The following is a 26,519-nucleotide window of genomic DNA, read 5'->3' as shown; positions in this document are numbered from 1 at the left end:
CTTTCTTCCTTTCTTTCTTTCTGAAACAAATTCTTTATGGTAAAACTCATATATCTTTTTATTCAAATATGACTTGCTTTTTAGGCCCTAAATTTTGTTGATATGCCAAAATACTTATAAGATATTCGAGTACCTGGAAAACCACAGGTGGTAAGGCATCAGGGATGCTGGAGCAATCAACCAAACACACAAGCATAGTCACAAACTCACAAATACACACACACAGAATAATAAAGTTAAATACTTACAAGTAGAAAATACTTTATATAAATATGTAGACATGAAATAGTAAATTACTTTAAAAAGGCCTATAATAAGAGTTGAAAGAGAAAACAATGTATTATGAAATCAATTCTATTATAGAAAAAAAACTTGAATGCTTTAAAGGAATATTTAGGTATATGAAAATAATTTTACATAAACCTTGTTTGGAGACAACATCAATACAAATCTTTTCTGAAGGCAAGAACTACTTAAAAGCTTTAACGGATCAAATTTAGAAAAATGTATCATTTAGACTTTTTTTAATTTTTGTATGTGTAGTTTCTAACATTTATTTCTTTATCTGTTCAAGAGAAATGGGAGAAATGATTCACTGGAATTTTGAAATCTACTCTTAAAAATTTGTCTTGTTTATCAGGAAACAGCAGTGTGTGTGTGTGTGTGTGTGTGTGTATACGTGTATAAGGGATAGAGGTAGAGATGGCTGGAATGTCTATAGAAAGATCCCTTTCTTTTTCACAGCATCTCTTACTATTATAGTATTCACACAGAAAGTCAAGGAGAGGGAAAATCTACTTTAAATATTTTTGGTGGGGCATCTGGGTGACTCTTGGTTAAGTGTCTGACCCTTGATTTCAGCTCAGGTCAAGATCTCACAGTCATGAGATGGAGCCCTGCTTTGGGTTCTGCACTGGGCATATATCCTGCTTAAGATTCTTTCTCTTCCTCTGCCCCTCCCCTGATCTCTCTCTCTCTCTCTCTCTAAAAAAAAAAAGTGATAATTTTACTCACTGCTTAAAAATTCTGCTTTATTGTCAGTAATATTCATATATTTTTCATAGATGGAAATTCATTTGATATAAGGGGACTCTGGCCAAGCATAGTGCTCAATAATTTGATTTGTGAACAGGAAAAGAAAAGAAATATAATAGAAAAGAAGACAAAAAAGAAAAGAAATGTAACTCTCATGGGACTATCAATATGAATCATCTTTCTACAAAGAAAGTATAAGAAAACACATAACTTTAGGTGATAGAATTATTTTCTATTTCTAGTATTTTCGGTGGGTAATAAAACAAGTTTAATACTTAGTGAAAAAAAAGGCATAAATATATTCTCTCATTCAGCAAGATTGGAATCTGCTTAATTATTTAGCAGAGTATATTAATCAACAGTAACCCACACTGGAGATTTCCTTTTATATTCAGAGGACACAAAATTAAATTTTTCTATTGAAAAGGTATTTACATATTTAGCGATACTTTCCCCAAGTTCTTTGCAAATCATTTTCTAAATATATACCCAGTGTCCTGTATTTCACCCCCAGGAAGCTTTTATACACTGCTTGTATACAAGCTGATTTTTGCTTCCCTTCCCTCAGCCCCCGCATTATCTATATGTGTTTACACGTTCACTGTAATGGCCCCAGAGGAAATATTATGGTCCATCTCATCGATAATCCATGTTTTAAATTCTCTAAATACATGGATGGCATTATCAGCTATCATTGTACTGATATTCATTTTAAGAAGTATCTAACTACATATTTATCAGCTTAATCTGTATCTTGAAAGGTCCCTAAATGTGTATTTATATGATAAAGTATACTGACACAATGCAAACTGGCCTTTTATACATTGTCATAGCTGTTTTTTTTAATTATTAAAATAAAACACAAAGTTATAGGGTACATTTAAAGTACACGTTTAGTTGCGCAACTTAAGTTTTTGTTTTTTTTTCTTTTTGGAAAATTGTTTCATAAATCTATGACAAAAGTGTATCCATGGCTTTTGGTCTCCTAACTTTTATAAGTTTCCTGGAATCAAAAATTTTGAACAAATCACATAAAAGCCAATAAAAATATAAGGAATGCTTAGGGTATTTTCTTTTTCTTTCTTTTTTTGGATTAAATTTATTATTCAAAAGCATGGATATATGTAGCAGGACAAAATATCTGTTTCCAATAACAGAAACATTCATTGATATAAAATATGACTTTTAGGTATGCTCCATTACCCAAAGAATTCCTACAGAATGGATACTCTTGATTTGCATGTTAGTAGGGTTATGTGATCTTTGAGGGATTTTTTTTCCATTTAGAGTATTTGGAGTACATTCTTTATTCTTACTTGTTTCATACTTTATCTACTGATTCAAACTAGATGGGGCACCTGGGTGGCTCAGTCGGTTAAATGTCTGACTTGGCTCAGTTCATAATCTCATGGTTCATGGGTTCAAGCCCCGCATCGGGATCTGTGCTGATAGCTCAGAGCCTGGAGCCTGCTTGGGATTCTGTGTCTCCCTCTCTCTCTGCCCCTCCCCTGCTCATACTCTCTTTCTCTCTCTCTCAATCTCTCTCTCTCTCTCTCTCTTAAAAATAAATAAATATTTTAAAAAAACTAGACACAAAACTTGTGTGTAATGTTGGATATGAAGAATTTGGAAACCATACTTAAATACAGAATTAAATAGTAATAGGTATATTTATGTGGATTTTTTCCCCTAAATTAACTAGACTGAGGTCTCTCATAAGGCAATCCAAGATCTTCACTCCCCCCATTACTCACCTTGTCAGTTGTGTCTCAGAAATCTGTTCTTGAAAACGTGCATTGGAAAGTCGACTACCACTGAGTGTTAGAGTCAGGTTTGTTAGTTGCACAATACATTGTGTATAACTGATGTAAATGTGGATTTTGAAGCCACAAATGTACATATATGCAAGGTACTTTCACAAAAAAACATTTATAAAGGCACTTACTGACTTGTACCTTGATTGTACCTTCATTGAAAATCCAAGCAATGGCACTAGTTTGCATCTGACAGTCCCTTTCCTCTGAGCCTCTCCACTGACAGCTCCTCTCTGTGGCCCCAGCAACAGGCCTGGCTCATGGATCAGCACACAGGCTTGTCCAGGTGTTTCTACATTAGATTTAGTATTCTCTCTATGTCACCTAGGAAAATTGGCCCACACTTCTGTCCCTGAACAAGTGTCTGTGTCTGGGATAGAGGTGCTATTTGAAATGGTTTTTGCCCCTGCCCTCAGACTCAGGGACTGAAAGTGAAAGTGAAGAAAACGTCTCCCTATACCAAGTTTGGGATACCATTACCAAAAGAAAAGGAAGTAGATTCTGGTCTGAAAACAATGACAAATATCCACTATATGTGTCTCTAAAATTTTGGTAGGTCTAGACTCTAGTGTGTTCACAGAGAATATTGAAGTGTGTGTGTGTGTGTGTGTGTGTGTGTGTGCATGTATATTTGTGTATGCTTCTCTAATAGACCTGGTATTCTAGAAATTCAACTAGATCAGGCAGATATTTTTGTTAGTGATGTTAGGTGGTTTATAATATTTGGGTTTTTTCCATCTGTCTCTGTCTACATTTAAAACACAACCACTTAAAATCTCAAAGCAGTGAGATTTTAAGCAGCACTTCTACTTAATGAAGGCTTAGTCAGAATTATCTTTGCTGAGGGCACACACCTGCGTGTAGCTGGCATCTCAAACCCGGGTCTACCTGAAGTTCACTGCCGATAATAATTGATTTTCTTCCTTCAGTCAACTTAACATAGATCAAGAGTGAAGTGGCACTTGGCTACATACAAAATCTCAGCAGCTGCAATTTTGCTGTTGACTGTCAAACAGAGTCCTTCTTTTATGGTTTCCTTGGAGGCTGGGCATGTTACTGAATTTAATTTTTAAGCACTGACTGATTCCTTCCTATGCATTTGAGTTTGGGAGACATCCCACACCGCCAGATCTGAAAAGAAAACCATCTCCTTTACCATCACTGAATTTGTACCTTTCCCCTTTATTAAACACTTCTAATAGTATTATAATATTTCATTCTCATTACCTAAACATCGGCAGATGATATTTTATTCTTAAGTCTCAAACATCAGGATTAATAAAATGGGTAATACCAAAAAGATGTACATAAAAACCTGGTCCTATGTTGTTTTATGCTCAGATTGGAAGTAGCTTTATGCCATCCTCAGTTTAGAAAAGAGATTAAGTTTCCCTATTTCTATACTTTGAGGAAAATAAGGTATAGATAGCCTTGGGGGCTACAGTAGGTCAAAGCTCCAGTGAGACGCTTACTGTTCCTTTTGAAGGCATCATTCATTCAAAGCCTGAACACAGTAATGGAGAAAAGAGCGGGGAGAGGGGAAGAGACCATGAATTGTTCTTCCCTCTTCAATGCATGTGGCTTTAAAGAACTGGGATTTGAATCACATTAGAATTAATTTGCTATGCATACATTGAGAAAAGGAGTAAAGGAAATAAATTTTCTTTTTCCAAGATAATGTTTAAAATAAGACCCAGGTCATTGCTGAATTATTTTATAGCTGACACTGCTTTCATACATAATGGTAACTCTATGAGGATTTACTGGTTTTCAAAAACCTTATGTATAATTCTGTATAGAAACAAATTAATATAAAAGATAATTTTCAACTCTGAAGTTAAATGAAGCTACATTTGATGTTAGTAAAGTATGGCATTGTGTGCCTGGAGAAATCCATGTCAGTATTCCCATCTTATTTTTCTCCAGTGTTCTCCACTCTTAGTTTCCTAAGCCGGGAATCCCAGTTATCCTACTCTCTCCATTTCCTAACCCTCACCTAAATTGTTCTCTAATACCCAATTCCTATCTTTAGAATGTCGTGTTTTTCCCACACTGTCCTAAATGAGCCCCTAATCATATTTTATCTGAATTAATATAATGATTTTATATCTTCCCATGTAAATTTCTAGTGAGAAAAATAAAACAATAAAGAGATTTACTTCAGGAGGACTCCAGATAAAACTTCAGATCTGTGTTCACTCCTCCAACGTTGATAGCAGGGATGTGTGAGCTACAGGGTAGATCTTGGAGAGTCTCCATTAATATTTATTAAAATAATAATAATTGTTATTATTGTTGTTATTTTCCTAAATCCATATATGTGAATTTCCTAAGAAAGTGGACTGGGTGGGTTATAGATTGGGCAATTCAAATATGGCATAAAGTTAGTTTTATTGTTTTCTTTCATTATTGTTATGAAATATGTTAATTATGAAAAGTACAGAAAAAATGTGCTGTTCTATAGAGCTCTAACATTTTATAACCTATGGCTAATTCTTAACTGTATTGCTAGATCATAACTATGTTAGAAAAAAAATACTGAATTTATTTTCAATAGCATATTATGCTGTTTTAATTTGCACTGCTTATAGTTCATTTAATTAAACATAAGAAAAACAGGCTTAGAGGGGGCAAATCACATAATTTTCATGCAGTGTACATAGTGGAAGGACTCCTGATTTTTTCCTAAGACTAAGATGTTTGTTGGGAAGACTTTTATGTGTGCCTATATTTATGCATTGCTTATTTAGGGACCTGCAGGCTATTGTAAAACTCATTATCATAATTTTCTTCATTTTTTTTCACTTTGCTACCCTTAAAGATAGATACCCTGTCTTTTAAACATATTTGGATCTAATCTAAATGCCTAGATTTAATCACATTGAATTTTTAAAAATAAGTTGCCTTTAAAAAAAGTAAGATATTTTTATATTAGAGTTTGCTTTTAAGCTGCTCATGAGGCAACAATTACATGAGAATTCAGACTGAGACAAGCCACTGAGGTGCTGTTTTCAGTACCCAAATCGTCTCCACCTAACAGAACATCGAGGGGTATATTTTCTTTTAACTTGACTTCATTTCTCTCTAATTAGTAGTGTGCAATGTACCATTGTGATGCCTGCTTCACCCCCTTGGTTCTTGCACCTCCCCTTGGGGATTTCCCAGCTGTTTTGCTCTCCTGTTGTAATTGAAATCGTACTTGTTCCAGCCTGTAACTGATAGTGAACCCAACCATTTTATGTTTGTCATGCAACAGATGTACAACAGAAACACTCAAAGTGGCAGATGGAAAAACTGCCCTACTAGAGTGAAATCAGATCCACTCTTATATCACAGTCCCATTCTCTCAACATTCTGTGATTTTTCTCCTCCTTGCAAGTGCTTTGTTGCTGCAAACAAATCATAGTATCTGTTGGCTATGTGGTGATTCTTCTTTAGTCTTATTACATGATTCTATATCTAGAGTAAGGGCTTCACAGAATAATGTAGACAATTTAACAAATATAATAGGGCTTTCTATAGACTTTTGTCAAGTCTGGTCACCACTATTAAAATAATTAACCTTATAGGAAAATGTCTTGTTCACGAATGAATCGAGATATTTGAATTAGCTAACTATATTTCTTAAAAAAAAATACTTGCAAATGCAAAATGAATCTCCAAATCCACTAATTTCAATTATAATTACATCTGTAATTCAAGAGTAATTCAAGTAATTCAAGAACCCTTTGCATAAAAAGAAATATTATCTTTCCAATATAATATAAAGGACTTTTGAGTAATTGATTCCATATTATAGGATATAGTATATATTCAAAAATAGTGCTGGGTGCCTTGTAGATTGTTTGATAGGCTTTTGTGAGGATATATTAGGTCCAGAGTAGCTTAACTAGTATAGAGAGAGACAGAGCCTGGACTGAGCAGGACAGAGTCTAGGGTAATTAGCCATTTCTTAGGATGGAAAATCCTCTACAGGTGGAATGGGACATCCAATTAAAATGTCCATTAAATTAAGACTTTTTAGGTAAATATGTAATGAATATAATAAGTATCTAATGAAGTTAGATCCAGAAGGAAAAATATGGAAGTAAAATATTTGGGTAGTGGCAAATCAGGAAATAGAATGAATAACAACTTCATATTGCAAATATTCTTTTTAATTTTTAGCAGAAACTCAGCCAATCTCTGAGAATGTGAGGACCAGGCTGAGAGGGAAAAATAATTGACAAGTACTTAGGATTGTGCTAGGGTACCAATCAAGGGTCTTAGAATCCAACTCAGACCTCTGAGCCCCAGTGAGACTGCAAGGGCTCATTAGCTAACTGAGGCAGAAAGCTGAATGAATAACTGATATTATCAGAGAGGTATTTTTGAAAAAATTATTGATGATATTATAGCCAGTGGGTTTAAGGATAGAGAAGTAAAGGCGGGAAGATGAGTTAAAGGGTTGCTTAAATAACCACATAAGATACCAGAATTGAACAGAAGACCTGGGGAGTGCCCATGACATTGAAGACATTTCAGATGTGTAATTGGCATAAGAGTCCATGAAGTGTGAAGCAAAGAAAATGTGGCAAATGGCCCAGATATCTGTAGCCTGACTGAATGGACACTGTTTTAATATTGGTAGAAGGTGGTGAGTGTGTTTGGGGAGGGGGGATGGATATTGGAGAAAAAGAGATTTGGGAGATAAAGTGAAGAAATTAGACACCTAATATCTTGAAAATTCTGTTGCTATATCTAGATTCAGTGCAAAATAATTATTTAGAGATAGGAATCTGAAGAAAAGTCAGATTAGATATACATTAAAAAGTAATGATTGCATACTAACCAGTTACACAATATTTTACATATGTTTCAGAATCTTCTATAAGAGGTCATTTTTGAACATAACTATATTGATAAATTAATAATATATTATTTTAAATGATTTTAATACCACCCTTCCCTTGAAATAACTTATGTTTATACAAAATGTATTAGAAAGGAAAATGGTTAAAATCTCATTATTATATTTTGCAGTTTATGAAAGCACAGATTGGATTATCATTAGAAGAGCTAGTTTCCTTGCACCAATTTAAAATTTATTTGCAGTTCCTTTCTTTTTGTTCTGAATTATTCAAATAGCTGACGTTATTTTTAAAGTGATCACTTCTCCCTTTTGAATAAAAGTCTGTTACTAGAGATTAGTGCCTCATACATTATAAACAGAACAGACAAATGAGCTGCTCTAAATAATTGTAGTATATCATGTTTTCCTTTTAAGTGAAAAAAAGAGTAGAAACATGGCACTTATATTTAGCTATGTTTGTAATAAGACATGGCTATAAACTCATAGATTTTATTTCAATTGTAATATTAAAATGCAAACATTCACATGGGTTTTTATGTACTATAGTTTTTCATGCTAGCAAGAAAAATTGTGTTAATATTGGTTCAATTTTAATGAAGCAGAACAAAAGGTTGTAAAATCTATCAAATACATTTTAGCTATTAATATCAGAGCAAGGTTTCTCTATTGAAAGCCTGGCTAAATTTTACATTATTCTTAAGTTGTCTGTGAACATGTAATAATTTATTTTATTTACAATAAATTCAGAATTTACTTTCTTCCAAATCATCAACACATCAAAAATGTGTTCTTTTAAAAATGTGAATATTTTTGAAGATTAAATTAAATAAAATACTTTTATAAACATAAAATTTAAAAGTCCATGGTACTGCTGAGTTTATTTTACTAGTCTACATATCTCAAATGGCCGAAGTGTAGCTAGAGAAGATCTTTAAAGGAGAAAATGTAAATGGCTTTCTGGTTGGACTCTAGTGAGGTTGTCGAGATTCACAGAAGACTGAAAGATGAGAAAAGATAATGTGGAATGAAATATATGTTCTGTAACATGAACATATATTTAGAAACCTGGAAGTAATGGTAATGAGTACAAAACTGGAAAATTTGGCACAGTGGATTAATCTCATTTTTAATTTTTTATGCTTTAATTTTAATTTTTGATGTTTAATTTTTTCTTTTATGTACAGTGAAAATCAAGTATTCAGTTTCATTCACACCATCTTCCAATTGCTATGCACTTTCTGGCACTGATTAAAATGGGAGAGGAAGAAGCTCTTGGTGTTAATTCCCATGGGTGTGTGTTTGGCAGTCTTGTGGTATAACTCTTATCTATTTCCTGGGGATTGCCTTTATTTTCTTAAAGCTTATTTGATGAAAATATTACCAAACCTCATAGCTACACAAAGATGGCTTAGAAGGTTGCTATTTCTAGACAAAGTCATTGAATCATAAAAATTTGAGACGTGGAATACTTGGGACATATTTTTCGTAGGCTTTGGAGCAGGGCAAAAATTGAAGAAAGGTTTCTGTCCACTACATAGTTTGTTTTCCTCGTTCCCTTACCAACTAGTTGATTTGGAAAAAGGAAGCAGAACAGAATCAGAACAAGAAATAAAGAAAGGGAGGCAGAAGAGGCTTAAAAACAGCAGGGTGTTCAAAAGGAGTTCAGCTAGGTGAGGGACAGAGGAATGCAGTGATTCTCTAAGCATGGTCTTTGGAGCCACTTATTTTTGCCTCATTTTGTTCAGATCAGTTGAGTTCTCTATCCATCACTTTCCTCCTCTATAAAATGAAGCCACTAGCAACAGCATGTTAGTTCATGAGAATTAGGTGACTTACTATGTATGAAACATTTGGGAAAAGACCTGACATACTGAAATTGCTGGGTGAGCATTTGTTAAATACAAAGTAAAGGGAAACTCAAAAGGCTATTTGCTTTTGAGAGATTTTGGAATTAAGGCAGACAAAAAATTAAAACATGTACCCTAAACAGTACTTCAAAAATATTAGCTGGGCAGTTGACCTTCATAATTTTGGTATCTCTTGTGGCCTAGCAATTCCATCCATGGGTACACACGCCAAGGAAATCCTCACGGTTTCCATACAGGTGGCTCCATGCATTAATGAGAATGCTAATCGCTAGTGCTTGCTTGGGTACTTAGTATGTGCCGAAGTCTTTTGTGAGCAGTTTTTGTACATTAACACATTTACCCCTCGGGCCAGCTGTTATGAATAGACTGTTTTATAGGGGAAGTATTGAGGCCCAGAAAAATGACTTGTTGAAGGTCACACACCTAGTCCATCAGGGATGCGAAATTCAAGCCAAGACAATCTGACCTGATGTCTGGTTTTTACCTATCAGTCATAGAAAATGGAATGTCAGACACAGGGAAAGCCACTGACGGGTTCATTCAGAAACGTTTACTCACAGTCCACAAAGGGCCAGAAAATAGATATGCCAATGAAGCAAAAATGCGGGGTTGGAGAGGATGGTATTCCCAATCTCAAAAAGCTCAGCTTTTCTTGGATGAGACAGACACATAAGCAAGAATTACCATTTAGTGAAGTAAGTGCTGAAGGTGCACAGAAAATAGAGTTAACTTTTGTCCTTTCGTGTATGGGGTTCAGGTAAAGACATAGTAGAGAAAGGAGACTGTGAATGGAATCGCTAAGAAGGTCAAGAAGTTTGATAGGTACCAGGATGGCTTTCCAAACAAAAGAACATCTTTTAAAAAATCATATGAAAATGATATTTAAGTGTGAAAGGAGTGAGATAAAAGGACAATCTGTAAAATTTGCATAACATAAAAAAGTCGTCAAATTTAAGTAGGCTATTGATAAGAAGATCCCACATCAGATTTTCATTCTCTTTTATTCCTAAGAAATGTAGAGCCAAAAATAGGGGCCAAAGGTATAAGAGAACCAGCTCTGCATTTTCAACTTCAGGGTTCCTTACTGTTCCCACTGTTCCTTCAGTGAACAATATCAAATTCAAACAAATACAGTTTCTTTCAACTCTGTTTCTCCATGTGACTAAATGTACTGTCACTTTTGTTTCTATCTATTCTGTACCCAGCTGCTGTTTTCTTTGTTTCTGATGTTTCAACTCACTTAACATTACTTTTTTGCTCAAACCTCAGTATTTCTTACACCTGGAAAAAGAAATGCTGGTTCTTGTATTTTTCAAATTCATAGTGCTTTTGATTTTCCACTTCTATCCCCAATTAGATGTCTAAGGTCATATTTTAAGCTTTTTTCCTCCTTGCTTTTTATAATTTGAGTAAATTGCTTTTTTGTCCTTAAAAATCTGTTAATAAGTATATGAACTGGGGAGAGGATAATCCCTTTCAAATTTAAAATATAAGATTGTTACCTAATATTTCTGTATAAAAGAAATAATGCCCACTGATTTTAAAATCATTATTTAAATGTACATAGGCTAGGGTTCTAATGCAAAAAATATCTGCTGTGATGGTTAGGAGGAAAACAAATTTCGTAGCATGATAACAAACCCTCAGAGTAACATTAACTCAGCATCTCACACAGATTCGGTGGGAAGAATGGAACTGCAGATCATCCATCACTTTTGTATCATGACCTCTGCTGAATCCGCTAGCAAAGTCTGTGTTATTGAATCACAATGACAGACCCAAATACAAATGTCACGACTTTGCTGTGTTCCCTGGGTCTTGCCACATCACCATCACCATTTTATATTCCCTTCCTGGGGATGCTTGGGAAGATTTAGAGGCTTTCAACCTAATCTGACTGGCTCCACGCAAACACCTGGAGCTTTGCCAAGAGCCGAGCCCGATTATGTCAACAAGACGTCTCCGTCCACAGGGGACCTCCAGACGGGTATGCAGGAGCTCTGGGAACTGCCATGAATTAGCTTTATATGCTCCAAGAGGCAATTTCCTATAAAAACAAACTTCAAAAGCTGCCAGAGGAAATCGTTTCCCATTGGAACTGGGCCTAGCTGGCGATTGTCTTTAGCAACTGTGTCCTAAATACACTTGGTAGTCAGTCCTCAGGACATACCATGCTTAGCACTTGGACTTCAGTTTCAAGACAGAACCAAAGCCCAATTAACACGGCGCAGGTCAAAACACTCCTGTAAGAAATGTGGAGCGCTGTTCAGCACCTGATTATTTAAGTTATTGTTTTCAAGTTTAAAAGTAAGCTTGCTAAACAGATATTTTCTGATCTCGACTTGAAGAGGGTTGCTCCTATAACTTGAAAGAGGTCATTCTATTAAACATTCTATTAAACATAGCATCCAGATTGAGCAAAGCCCAAGTACTCCTCAGTTCATTAGTCTTTTGCTAAAGTGTTAAATGGAACAGTGGGAAGCTTCACTTACAGGTATGTTTAACTATTAGTGGCATTTAACTTAAGACTTATGCATTTTGATTCTTTGTTCTATTCTTTCTGAAGAGTGTTCTAACTGAAAGACCACCAGGAAGCTTAACTCTTAGATTCCCCAACGTGCTATGAATTTGTCATCTTAACAGCAGTTGGTTGGTGTTCAATAGCTAATTATACAAGCAGCACAATATACTGACTTTTTGAATGACCTGTAAAGCAAACACCTAGAGTTTGCAATGATTCTAGTGTTCTTCTGGGCTTTTACAAAATTTAGAAATACCCGTAAATTGTAATTTTGGGTATGGTTTTATAATATATATGCATCCAAGAGTGCATAAACATTTAGATTATTAGGCATATAGAAATTATATTCAGGATAGTGAATTGGCAATTGTGTGTTAAGGGGATACCAGAACATAAAGACTATGTGGAAATAAAGAATTCCATATTAATGCAAAGGAATGGATTTGTAAAAGCTGAGTTTTTTTCACTTTACCACAAGGTAGAATAGGTATTCTTTTCTTCCATAGAAAAATATATTTTGGTAGTGGTTTTACTGAACTTAAGTATGTTAGCTAATTTTCAGCTATTTAAACAGGACAAGGTGGAGACACCTGGGTGACTCAGTGGGCTAAACATCTGACTTAGGCTCACATCATGATCTTGCAGTTTGTGACTTTGAGCCCCAAGTCAGGCTCTGTGCTGACAGTTCAGAGCCTGGAACCTGCTACAGATTCTGTGTCTCCCTCTCTCTCTGCTCCCTCCCCCACTCATACTCAGTCTTTCTCTCTCTCTGTCTCTCTCACAAATAAATAAACATTAAAAATTTAAAAAAAATAAACAAACAATACAAGGTGAAACTAGTCATGGTTAGGTCATTTCTGTTACTAATCACCTATTCTATTTTCATACACAACCAAGGAAGAATTTGTTCAAATTTCAAGTTTACAAAAATGGTTCTCTGTAAAAGGCCTACTCTGCAAACATTATCAGATACCAGTTCACACAATTGTGACCTCTTTTCTATATGAAATTGCTAACTTAAACTAAAAACTATATGTAGAAATAGGGAGGAATGTTACAATCATTTATTCATTCATCTATTAAAAATCATCAAACATGTACCCCAGTTAAAATAATGTTCCTGGCTGTTTGAGGAATACAAAGATAAGAAACAGTGCCTACCTTCAATGTGGTCGTATTTCCCTAATAAGAAGGACAGGTACACAGTAGGTAAAGAAAGAAAAGAAAAAAAAAAAAAAGACAACAAAAAACAGAATTTGATGCTGGCCACAAGAAGGAAAATAATGTGAGAGGAAGATGAGAGTATGATTCCCGTGGCCTTGAGATGGAGAGAGGATCAGCCAGGATGTTAAGGGGGAGTTGGCATTTCCAACGATGCCCACAAGCAGAAGTTATACTTCTAAAAATATGAATAAAGGAAGGAGAAAAGTCAACAGGATTAGTATGGTCAAGATAAGACCTGGGCTCCAGGGAGGGGTTTCACTTTAGTTTTGTTAGAAAGAAGAAAGAAAGAAATAAGAAATAAGAAAATATTCTCTGTTACTGTGAGGAATCAGTAAGGAGCATCACAGCTCTCTTTGGGGTAGTTTACCAAGTATTAAGGTGTAGGATTGTTGGGAAAGGAAAGATCGATAAGCTGGGACACTGCTTGGTGAAGTGTTTGATTTAAAATAAGGGCACCGTGAATGAAAAGAAACACTTTGAGATGCAAAAAGACTTGATAACTGATTCTTTTATGGTGTGAAGAGGCAGGGCATTCAGATCTTGACCAGAGGGACTTAGAGCTTATTGGTTCCATCAACTAGCTTAAGGACAAGAGGAAGGATACTGATGGCCTTAGAAATAAACTCAGCTCTATGCATGATTAGTGTAGTGCTGATATATCATCCAGTGGCTTAAAGACCTTGGGAAAGGAGCCAGGACCAGTGAAACATTGGGTAGTCATCTGATTTGAGCTAATGTTTAAACATCTCTGAGTTGATAATAACAGCTGTTTTATAAGATAACAATCATGAGAAAAAAATACATTTTTAATTTTATTTGATTAAACATTTAGGAAAAGGATTTATGTATTATAACCTAAATTTAACCAAATGGGATCATCCTATATTGAGACTGAGAAATGAATAACCATTACTCGTATCTATATATACTCATTCATGTATGGCACATACTAAATATAAACATGTATCAGTATATGTGAAAACTATTTCTATAGATTTGATTTTGCATAAATGTCTATGAAACATTAGTAATTAGAACTTATCATTTAAGGTAAAGCTTAGGGGAAAACATGGTATTACAGTGAGTTTAGATTTTTGCAAGGTGTTTTAAATACTATTGAATCCAATCATTCTAATTCTGTTTTTAGTTGTTAGTCACCTTTAAATACACTAAATTGTATATAAAATTGTATATGCTCTAAGTTTATGATACGTTTTACTTTTTGAATATGATCAGACATGAACAATTTTTATTTATAATCTTTAAAGAATGATTTGTGTCTTGGGTTAGATTGTGTTCTTCTCAGCCAGCAGTGCTCCTATACCCTTTGTGTACCGTTATTGTAGCAAACAGAATTTTTTTTTTTGAGGTCGTTGATCAGTTACTGTCATCCTTTAACTCTGTGAAAATTGAGTGGTCTCCTGTGGTTTGGTCTGAATCCAGTAACACATTTAAGCAACTGTGTGAAGAGAAAACAAATGTATTTGAAATATTTCCCCATATATATATATATATATATATATATATATATATATATATATATATATATATAAAGATGACATACAAGGAATTATGTAGCCTTTTTAAGCTTTTGTTTTTTTCCACTGATGTTTTCATTATATCGCTCAACTGATAGAGATCTGTTGGCAGTGTTGTCCCAGAAGATGAGAGCCATGTGCTTAAGAGGGTAAAATCTATGTTTAAATTCCCCCAACCCCCAGACTGTAACCCCAGTATACTAATAGTGACATACAAATCTGAGGCTGAAAACCAGCCACTCATCACGACAATTAATTTGGACGCGTCTTAATATACAGGCCCATTTCTCAGTCTCAGATTTAATTTGGTGCTTCAGATGAAATCCTATTTGTGAAAATCAAATGGAAGTCAACTGAAGATTAGGCTTTTCTGCTGTTTAAATGTCCTCAGCTTTGATATGACACCAGTGTGCCATCTAAGTTTTATTTCCGTATCCCTATCCCTACCTCTCCGTCTCAGAGATCATTTCTTCCTGCCAGTTAACAAACACAAGTGCTGCACAAGAATTAGTATGCTCGTCACAGCTGCTGTCATTTTGGAATTCTCTTGTAACAACTTAGAACGTAAAAGGTGAGGAAAACATCACCTGCTTAGTGCAGCTTAATCTCTCGAAAGATTGGTGTCCAGAAGCCACACCTCATACTTTATACTGTCAATTTTAAAAAGGCTTTTAGCTTGAAACAAAAAGAGGTCGAAGGTGTTTGTTTGTTTTTTTTTTTTTTTTTTAATGTAGAATGCTGCATAACAGTCAGTAGAAATGATCATTCACATTTTGGATCAACAACCTAGCATGCACCAAAGATCTGTATGACAGAAAGAGATACCACTGCACCCAAAGAACTCCTCATCTGCAGCGTGCACCCGTCCATTGAGAGCCTGACTCTATGTAACTCATATTCCTCTTCCATCTAGTTCCTGTTTGTAACAAACCATGCTATAAATTCATATCTCTGTTTTAACCTACCCAAGGGACCTCACTTTTGTAATAGCTGCAGCTGTTTCCATTTAATGTGTTTTCTATTAATGTTTTTACTTTGATGTTTGTGCCCCAGGCACAAAGTTTGTGAAAGGTATAATTTGAAAAGTTGAAGTTAATAAAAAATATTCTCTTGCCTTAATGTATATATGTGCTAATCATCTTGAACTCATTCTCTTTTTCCTAGAAAAAAAGTTTTTTTCAAAGTTATTTATGTAATTGTGAAAACCTATCAAGTCTTTATTTAAGATATCTTCAGTCATTTATTGGCCGTGGATCAATTAAAGTATCTAAAATTTAGACATTTTGAATTTCAGAGAAGTGATCCACTAATTTTACTGTGTTGACATCTACAACTAGGGTATAGGACCTTGATTTAAATACCCATGTCTTATAACTCAGAACTTAATCTCTTGAAGCTTTTTCATAATATAATTATAAATAATACCTTTGATTATATGTTATATATTTATGAGTGTACATATATTAATATTTTATCTTCCGTTCATATTATATTTAATTAGAATATATTTATGACTTAGCTTTAAGAGCCTGGAGATGATGTTTATTTATGGAAATATATTTAATGTGGCCTGCTCGTTTTTGGAGAAGTCAATAGTGAAGGTGTGTTAATGACCACTGACAAACCAGCCAAATTGCTTCAGGTAAGTAGCCGTTAGCCTTTTAAAAAATCAAGTGGAATTTGAGCCATCATGAAATCACTAGTTTAACCAGACAGTATTTGTTTCCCTTCATATCCATGGTCCTACACTGCTAGTCACTGAGAAGCAAAGCACATGCTGCATATTTTGTCTCTTGCTCCAAGGAATTGCTCTGGCTTTATTTACATTAAGGTTTCAATGACGGTTGTGTAATATTTATAACCCCGCTTGGCCAGTTCATGCTGTTTTGTTTTCCTCTCAACAAACTCAAAACCAAAGTAATAAAAAGTTGGAACAAGTTCCTTTTCTTTTATATAATTTTTATATGTTGTAGCCTTAGGGTTGAATGTAAATGAGTTATTTTTTTAATATAAACTTTAGATTTTTGAATAAAGATTTGCTAAGTTAAAAATGGGCTGTAAACTTGAGATTTTGAAATAAATTCTAGAACTTAGAATTCTAGGACGAATGTATAGTTTTTTAACATTTCAAAGGGATATCTTTTTCTCTCACTTTTTTAAGTTAACTTTACGGAGTCATTAATTTGATATGGTGGAACCACCCCTTTCAGTGTGCAGTTGCTGTGTGTTCAACAAGTGGATACAGTTACACGATCAGAATATGGAGCATGTCCATCATCCCCAATAACTCCCTCTGCCCCTTTTCTGTTGACCCCACCCCCAATCCCATCCCTTGGTAACCTCTAACCTGTTTTCTGTCCCAATAGTTTTGCCTTTTCTAGAATGTCACATAAATAGAATCTTACATTGTGTAACCTTTTGGTTCTGGCTTTTTACTTGTCTTTCATGTTTAATAATGTCATTACTAGTTTCTTTTTATGGCTGTTGGCAACATCTAATGGAGACACACATCCTTATCAAATGTGGCTGTGGTAGGAGGTATATTTTTTAACTCAACTCACCTAAGTGATAAAGAAATGTGTATGTTCTCCTCAAATTATTACCATTATTTTGATATATGGCTTACAATAAAATTTTTTTCTTTTTAAATTTATTTTTTGTATTAAAATATAGGTTAGTTAACATATAGTGGAATAAGGATTTCAGGAATAGAATTTAATGATTCATCACTTACATATAACACCCAGTGCTCATCCCAAGTGCCCTCCTTAATGCCTATCACCCATTTAGTCCATCCTCCCCCCCAACACCCTGCCAGCAACCCTCAGTTTGTTCTCTGTATTTAACAGTTTTTATCTTTAAAAGCCACCCTCCCTCTCCGTTTTTATCTTAGTTTTCTTTCCCTTCCCCTATGTTCATCGGCTTTGTTTCTTAAATTCCACAGATGAGTGAAATCATATGATATTTATCTTTCTCTAAATGACTTATTTCGCTTAGCATAATACACTCTAGTTCCATCCACATTGTTGCAAATGGCAAGATTTCATTCTTTTTGATTGCTGAGTAATATTCCATTGTATATATATACCACATCTTCTTTATCCATTCATCAGTCGATGGACATTTGGGCTCTTTCCATACTTTGGCTATTGTTGATAGTGCTGCTATAAACATTGGAGTGCATGTTTCGAATCAACACTCCTGTATCCTTTGGATAAATACCTAGTAGTGCAATTGCTGGATCATATGGTAGCTCTATTTTTAATTTTTTGAGGAAACTACATACTGTTTTCCAGAGTGGCTGCACAAGTTTGCGTTCCCACAAGCAGAGCAGAAGAGTTCCTCTTTCTCCACATCCTCGTCAACATCTATTGTCGCCTGAGTTAATTTTAGCCATACTGACAGGTGTAAGGTGATCTCTCATTGTGGTTTTGATTTGTATTTCCCTGATGATGAGTGATGTAGAGCATCTTTTCATGTTTCTGTTAACCATCTGGATGTCTTCTTTGGAAAAGTGTGTATTCATGTCTTTTGCCCATTTCTTCCCTGGATTATTTGTTTTTTGGGGTGTTGAGTTTGATAGGTTCTTTATAGATTTTGGATACTAATCCTTATCTGATATGTTGTTTGCAAATATCTTCTCCCATTCTGTTGGTTGCCTTTTAGTTTTACTGATTGTTTCCTTCACTGTGCAGAAACTTTTTATCTTGATGAGGTCCCAATAGTTCATTTAAATTTTTTTTTTACATTTATTCATTTTTGAGAGACAGAGAGAGATAGAGCATGAGTGGGGGAGGGGCAGAGAGAGAGGGATACACAGAATCAGTAGCAGACTCCAGGCTCTGAACTGTCAGCACAGAGCCTGACATGAGACCATGACCTGAGCTGAAGTCAGACACTTAACTGACTGAGTCACTCAGGTGCCCTCCCCCATACTTCATTTTTGCTTTTGTTTCCCTTGCATCCAGAGACATGTCGAGTAAAAATCTGTTGCAGCCGAGGTCAAAGAAGTTGTTGCCTGTTTTCTCCTCTAGGACTTCGTTGGCTTCCTGTCTTGCTTATGTTTAGGTCTTTTATCCATTTTGTGTGTATTTTTGTATATGGTGTAAGAAAGTGGTCCAGGTTCATTTTTCTGCATGTCCTTGTCCAGTTTTCCCAATACTATTTGCTGAAGAGACTGTCTTTTTCCATTGGATATTCTTTCTTGCTTTGTCAAAGATTAGGTGGCCTTATCTCTGTGGGTCCATTTCCGGGTTCTCTATTTTGTTTCATTGATCTATATATCTGTTTTTGTGCCAGTATCATACTGTATGTTTTGATGATTACAGCTTTGTAATACAGCTTAAAGTCCATAATTGTGATGCCTCCATCTTTGTTTTTCTTTTTCAACCTGACTTTGGCTACATGGGGTCTTTTCTGGTTCCATAAAAATTTTAGGATTGTTTGTTCTAGCTCAGTGAAGAACGCTCATGTTATTTTGATAGGGATTGCATTGAATATGTAAGATTGCTTTGGGTAGTATCGACATTTTAACAATATTTATTCTTTCAATCCATGAGCATGGAGTGTTTTTCCATTTCTTTGTGTCTTCTTCAATTTACTTCATAAGCTTTCTATAGTTTTCAGTGTATAGATCTTTTACCTCTTTGGTTAGATTTATTCCTAGGTATTTTATAGATTTTTAGTACAAAAAAATTTGCCTATTTGTATGCCCTTTATTTCTTTTTGTTGTCTGATTGCTGAGGCTAGTACTTCCAATACTATGTTGAATAACAGTGGTGAAAGTGGACATTCCTGTCTGTGTTCCTGACCTTAGGGGGAAAGCTCTCAGTTATTCACCATTGAGGACAATATTACCTGTTGGTTTTTTTTATTGTTTTTTTGTTTTTTTGTTTTTTTTGTTTTGTATATGGCCTTCATGAACATTTAAGGAACAATCACTGTGGATCTTCAGGGTACATTTAATAATTTATTCAAATTCCTTTAAAAAAGTTTTTTATTCTATGCCTTCTCTCTGATTCCCTGCACTCTTTGTCACTTTTCCTTAGTATACTATGTTAGTGTTGACTAAGACAGATGAGTGATTTATGGACATCTTAATTATTTTAGCTTTTTCCTACTGTTCTAAAACATCATGTACTGATAGACTTAAAAAACAATGATTTCCTTAGATGATTAATGGTATGTAGTATTGTTTATAGATGCTGCTGGTTTTACCTCAAAATGTTGATTAAATAGCATAATTAAAAGACTTATATGTGTTGGAGAAGAAGTATACACTTTTATAACTAGGGGCAGACTTAGTATTTAGTCCTGTTTTCAGTAATGTTGTCATTAGTTTAATTTTGGAGTGCTGTATTTATATTTATCTCCTGAAGTGGTTACATCACAGGAATTTTGGAATTATTTTGTGTTTAGGATAAAACTGACTACCACATAGGACTTTGAAGTCCCAAAGTGTGCCTTGATTTACCTCTATATACTACAGGTGTACTGATTTTCATTTATGCTTTCATTTATCCCTACATCAGCCCTATAAAATAGTTATTAGTACTTTCATGTTTTAAACTTAGTATTCTATGTTATTTCTTCTGTTCTGTGTGCCAGTATCTTCCTCAGATGTTGTTAAGATACTGGCTTGAATTTAATTAGTAAGTGAATATGTTTGCAATTTTACTTCTAAGAAACTGGATACAGAGAAGAGATGAGATCTATTTTTATATTCAGTAAATTTTTTTTAATAATGGTTGGTTTTATTGTTTAATTACTAATTATTGATAATGTGATCTCTGGGGAAGTCACTTTTTTTTTGTTTTTGTTTTTGTCTTTTATTTGTTTAATTTTTAAAGGTTTATTTATTTATTTTGAAAGAGAGACAGAGAGAGCGAGTGGGGGAAGGGCAGAGAGGGAGGGAGAGAGAGAATCCCAAGCAGGCTCCATGGTAACAATGTGGAGCCTGATGCGGGGCTTGAACTCACGAACCGTAAGATCATGACCTGAGCTGAATCAAGAGTTGGATGCTTAACTGAGCCACCCAGGCACCCCTTTTTCTGTCTTTTAATAGTGTCCTCTAACTGTCCCATGGGAGCAAAAGGGACTATCATCCTTACTGTCCCTGTTCATTATTTTTAGCTGAATCTCTTTGTTACCCATTCATTAATTAACATTTAAAACAACTCCATTGCTTAAAATAGAACATGGAGAAGATATGAACTCTTGATTCGCTTTCCACCATTTCCTACCGTCTTTGTTTAGGCTTAGCCATCTCTTGTAAATGGTGCACAATCACCCAGTTTCTCCATGTTTTTGGATGTGTTCACTCCACAAATCCTAACTATCAGCAAGTCCTGTCTACACCACCTTCAAAATATAACCCGCACCTCAGCATTTTCTCTACCTCAGTCACCACCACTCCCCAGGTATAATTTACCATCATCTGGTGCTCAGAGTATCCTTTTCTATTCTTGCTGTCCAAATTACCATAAACTTAGAGGCTTAAAACAACACAAAGTTACCTATGAAATTTCAAAATCAGTTTTGCTGACCTATAGTCAAGATGTCAGTGGATTGTTCCTTTTGGAAATGCTGGGGGAGAATCTGTTTGCTTGGCTTTTCTTGCTTCCTGCAACCCTAACTGGTGACCCATTCTTTGCACCACTCCAGTCTCTGGCTTCACATCTCCTACCACCCTCTGAGTCAATTCTCCTTTTACCTCTGTTTTACAAAAACACAGGTAATTACTGGTAATCCAGGGTCATTATCCCACCTCAAGAATCTTCATCACATCTGCAAAGTCCCTTTCATCCTATCAGGTAGCATTCACAGTTTGCAGGGATGAGGACTTGCATATCTTTGGGAGTCATTACTCAACTTACCACAGCCCTGAATTGCTTTGCAGAAACCAAAACTTAAACTTTTTATATGCTTTGAGTTTTTTGCTTCTTCTTTCTGTCCAGAATATGGCCTCTTTTCATCATTTAGGTCTCTGCTCAAAAGCCATTTCTTCAGAGAGATCTTTCCTGACTCCATATTTTAAAAGTCTCCCCCTCTTCCCTTTTCGCTCTTTAGTTCTGCATTATTTTCTTCACAGCCCATATAACTCTGATATTATTTTATTTGGCTTTATATGTAATTGACTCCACCACCATAAGACAGGGTTTTTATCTTGTTCATTGATGCATTCCCTGGATTAACTATATTGGCAAGAACATAGTAATCTCTTTAATACATATTGAGTAAACAGTATATTATTCCAATTACAAAAGGAGTGAAAACTGAGACTCACAGGTGGTAATTGTTTGAGATCACAGATCTAGTAGTGTAGAAATGAGATTTCATCTCAGATTTGTCTAACTTGAAAATCCACATTCTTTATATTGCCTCTTTCTTTTTAATGGAATTTAATCATGACCTTTATTAGTATGCATCTACATTAGCCACAACAAGAAGAACCAAACCCAGAACAGACATCATTTGCATTTTTTCAGGGAATCCTGGAGAGTAATATGCTAATAAGTGCTATTGTCAGTGCTTTCCTGACATTGTGCCATTTTGGAATCCATTCCATGACCATGTGGTGAATTCAAGCTCAGGGAATGATTTATGTAAGTCCTTGAATATGTTATACAATATGGTCTTTAACATGCAAGTTATCTTTCTATCATCCTAAAAATGATTCTGGAATGTTAAATACACTCATTCTTTGGGTAGTTTTATTGAAATCTTTAAGGAGTCTCTAGGTTTTAATTTGATACTAGAAATGTAATTTTATACAGGTAATGCATTTTATTAAATTTACTGTTTCTTTAAGGATAAATATTAATGCCTTACCAAGTCAATGATTACGATCAATATGCAAAAACTTAGTATAATATTTTAAATAAATGAGAATAGCTTCCTTCTATAGTGTCATGTATTTTGTGATTTCTTTTGGCACCATTTATTTTATCAAGCTGGTTGTCTATCAGCCAAATTCTTGAATAGATGCGTTCATGTGGAGTAGTTGCTTGGGTGTGTGAGAAAACAGGAATTTCATCATGTTGATTTTGTTGAGACAGTCGACTTTTATCACTACTTTGGCAATTTTGATTTAGCTAAACAGATAACCTAACAAACTTGCATTAAACTTTGTTAAAGCTTTTGAAATACCCTGCTTCATGATACTGAGAATTTATACAAGTAAAGTTTAGTACTGGTCCTCAATGCTCCTCAAATATGCTATGAAAAAAATACAATGTATCCTAAAGTAGCAAGTGCATTTGCATTTGTTCCATGTGTCCTTTAGTGACAGGCCATATGGAATGAAAGCATTCTAGAACCATGTTTCTCTTTCAGATGATTAGAAAATGCTAGCAAATTAAAATTAAAGAAAGCCATGTTGTGTAGATTGTAACAGAATAAACATAAGTATCTTAAACTTATGGGGCTATTTTATTCCTGAAGAGTTTAGCCTCTATTCTTAATTTGTTGACTATGCTGATAATAGAAGTCTCCTGTGGCTTGAAATCTTTAGTGTTGGGACACAAAGAAAGCTACAAAAACCCATCCTTTTATGTGGGTATAATCTTTTGGATGGACTTCAGACCTTGGGATATTTCTGGAATATGTTCCATTCTCTCACCTTGCTCATTTTTTTGAATTAGAAAATCAAGTTTAATAATCCTATGTCCAATTGGACTTAACATTTTTTGAACATTTAGCTATATACATATTATTTCAAGCAAAGGAAGGTGGAATTAAAAATTTAGTCCAAGCTACCTTTGACAAGTCAAAGAATAAATTTTGTTGAAAATATCTTAGTATGTTAAGACAAGTTGTTAAAAAATAGATTTGAAGTAGTTAAATCGATTCAATAGATTGCAATTTTGTATTAATAAGTAAAATGTTTTTAATGGCTTAAGTTGAATTGATTAATTTTGACTAATAAATAATGAAAGGAATTTTTGGATACAAACAACTAAGGCTCTAACAAAGTTGCTTAGGTACCATTCATTTTAGAAGTCCACATGGTGCCTTCCTAGGAAGAATGTTTCATAAATATTACATGTTTTATAAATTTCGGTTGACTGGGTGAACACATAAGATGAGATAACTGCATAGAAAAGGAAATCAGAAAACCTGACATTTTTGATGACTGATGTAATATAGTGTCAGAGAAATGAGTTTCGTTCACTAAAACAAATTCTTTGTGGTCTGAAACTAAAACATACTGCAAATATCCTGGACAATTTTATGAGCTCTGTCTAAAATTACTTAGAATGTTTAATATTTAATATTAGGGCACAGTGGCTGAGATGAACCAAAATATGCTTTGAGAATAGGGTGAGATTTTAGGCATTCTCAATAACTAGTCTGTGTTCCTGAAAGATCAATGCATTATCACATGCAGTTAACATTATATTAAGATGTCTTATGAAAATTCGTTATCAAAGGAATCCTTGGCTAACCCTTTGATATAAAGAAGCAACTTGCAAAATTGTTACTTTCACTCTATATTATAAAATCTCTACTTTTATTATTTAATCTATGTTTTTTCCCTATATATTCATGGCTTATTTATTAAAATCTGCCTATACTTAATTAAATATTTTGAAGGGATTGTCTTTATAAATGATACTTTATACTTTTTTAATTTTTTTTTTTAACGTTTATTTACTTTTGAGACAGAGAGAGACAGAGCATGAACGGGGGAGGGTCAGAAAGAAGGAGACACAGAATCTGAAACAGGCTCCAGGCTCTGAGCTGTCAGCACAGAGCCCGACGCGGGGCTCAAACTCACGGACCGCGAGATCATGACCTGAGCCGAAGCTGGCCGCTTAACCGACTGAGCCACCCAGGCGCCCCAATACTTTATACTTCTTGCATTAAATTGGAAACATGTATATAATGCCCCATTTTTATTTATTTTTTTCAAAAAAAATTTAATGTTTATTTATTTTTGAGAGAGAGAGAGCGAGCACAAGTGGCGAGGGCAGAGACGGAGACACAGAATCTGAGGCAGACTACAGGCTCTGGACTGTCAGCTCAGAGCCCAATGTGGGGCTTAAATTCATGAGCCAGGAGATAATGACCTGAGTCGAAGTCAGATGCTTAACCGACTGAGCCACCCAGGAGCCACTATAATGCCCTATTTTTAAATGGGGCATGATTCAGTATGCTGTCTTTGTTAGATATGTGAAAATACTGTAATCATAAAAGTGACTTAATTTTTATATTTTAATAATTATGGAAAACTAAAAATGTAAACATATTAAAAGTAGAGTCACTTTTTCTGTTTAGCATATAAATATAGTCTCAAATTCCTTTACATATATAATTTTTAGTATTGTTAAATTTATAATCTAATATGAGATAGAATACATTTCTATTTCTCAATAATTTTACATGTCTTTAATATTTTACATTGCATTATTAAATGTATAGATGAGTGTATACTACAGGCTCTAAAAACTCAAAACTATTTGAAATATATGTTAAAGTCTCACAATACAGTTCTATATACAAATATATGAATAATACCCATATGGTACGTAGGTAGTAGCTTATATCCATCCAGAATTCAGAGAAGTCAATTGTCTTTATTTAAAACATATCTTTTAAAAGTAATAATGAAAATCAATAATAGGTTAATGATTTAAAAACTCTAAGGTATCACAAATTCAGACTAATTTCTTGTTCAACATAGCTGTAGCACTGCATAGTAAAAACTTCTATTCATAATTATGACTGAAACATGTCAATAATTGAAAGTAGGATTTGCTTGATATGATACAAGTTCTAAATCTTTGAATATTGGTCATCCATTAAGCATATACATTTTAACTTTTTAACCAATTTCATCAGAGATATTCATTCCCTAGCAATTATGGATAAATTTGAAATTACTGAGCCTGCTGTATACTCAAGATCTGCATGCAGAGACAAAAGTAAATACATGAAGTAAATAAATCTTATACATATGTTTATGTGTGTAAATAAAAAATTCTAATACCTAAGTATACAGTATATGTGTGTGCTTATGTATTAAATGAAACATATTACACTTGATCCTTGAACAACACAAGGTTGAACTGAATGGGTCTTACTTACACGTGGATTTTTTTTAAGGTTTATTCATTTATTTTTGGAGAGTTAGAGAGCACATGTGCAAGTGGGGGAGTGGTGGTGAGAGAGGGAGAGAGAATATCCCAAATAATTCAGAGCCTGACCCTAGGCTTGATCTCACAAACCGTGAGATCATGGCCCGAGCCTAAATCAAGAGTTGGATGTTTAACCAATTGAGCCACCACGGTGCCCCGGATTTTTTTTTTTTTTTATAAATGCAGTATAGTACTGTAAATGTATTTTCTCTCCCTTATAGTATTCTTATTAACATTTTCTGTTCTCTAGTTGATGTCATTATAAGTATACAGTATAATACATATAACATACAAAATATGTGTTGATCAACTGTCTATGTTATCAGTAAGGTTTCCAGTCAACAATATACTATTTGTAGTTAAGTTTTTGGGGAGTTAAAAGTTATATGCAGATTTTCCACTGCAAGGGGGGAGAGGTTGGTGTCCCATACCCTCCCCACCACCACCCATGAGAGTCAAATGTATGCTGTTAGTATCTGGAGGGCATTATGCCTAGCAAAATAAAAAAGAAAGTATGTTATCACCTACA

The 26,519-nt window shown here is 34.5% G+C and overlaps 1 protein-coding gene across 7 annotated transcripts in view; it reads left to right on the top strand.

Annotated features, from left to right (window-relative positions):
* The window catches only part of PCDH9 (protocadherin 9), a 920,569-nt gene that overhangs the window by 399,459 nt on the left and 494,591 nt on the right, over positions 1 to 26,519 (top strand). For 2 of the 7 annotated variants that reach the window (XR_006199549.1, XM_042927600.1), the window contains one exon: positions 15,587 to 15,834. The exons of the other annotated variants lie outside the window; for them this stretch is intronic. Coding sequence is in view for 1 of the 2 variants with exons in the window: in XM_042927600.1 (XP_042783534.1) it covers positions 15,587 to 15,598 (12 nt within the window). In the remaining variant the exon portion in view is untranslated. Of the gene's footprint in view, positions 1 to 15,586; positions 15,835 to 26,519 lie in introns of those variants that run through there. 7 annotated transcript variants of the gene reach the window in all.

This window comes from Panthera leo, chromosome A1 (assembly GCF_018350215.1).
Source record: "Panthera leo isolate Ple1 chromosome A1, P.leo_Ple1_pat1.1, whole genome shotgun sequence".
Classification (NCBI taxonomy): domain Eukaryota; kingdom Metazoa; phylum Chordata; class Mammalia; order Carnivora; family Felidae; genus Panthera; species Panthera leo.
The sequence above is the reverse complement of the archived record's forward strand: the minus strand, read 5'-3'. Positions and strand labels throughout refer to the sequence as shown.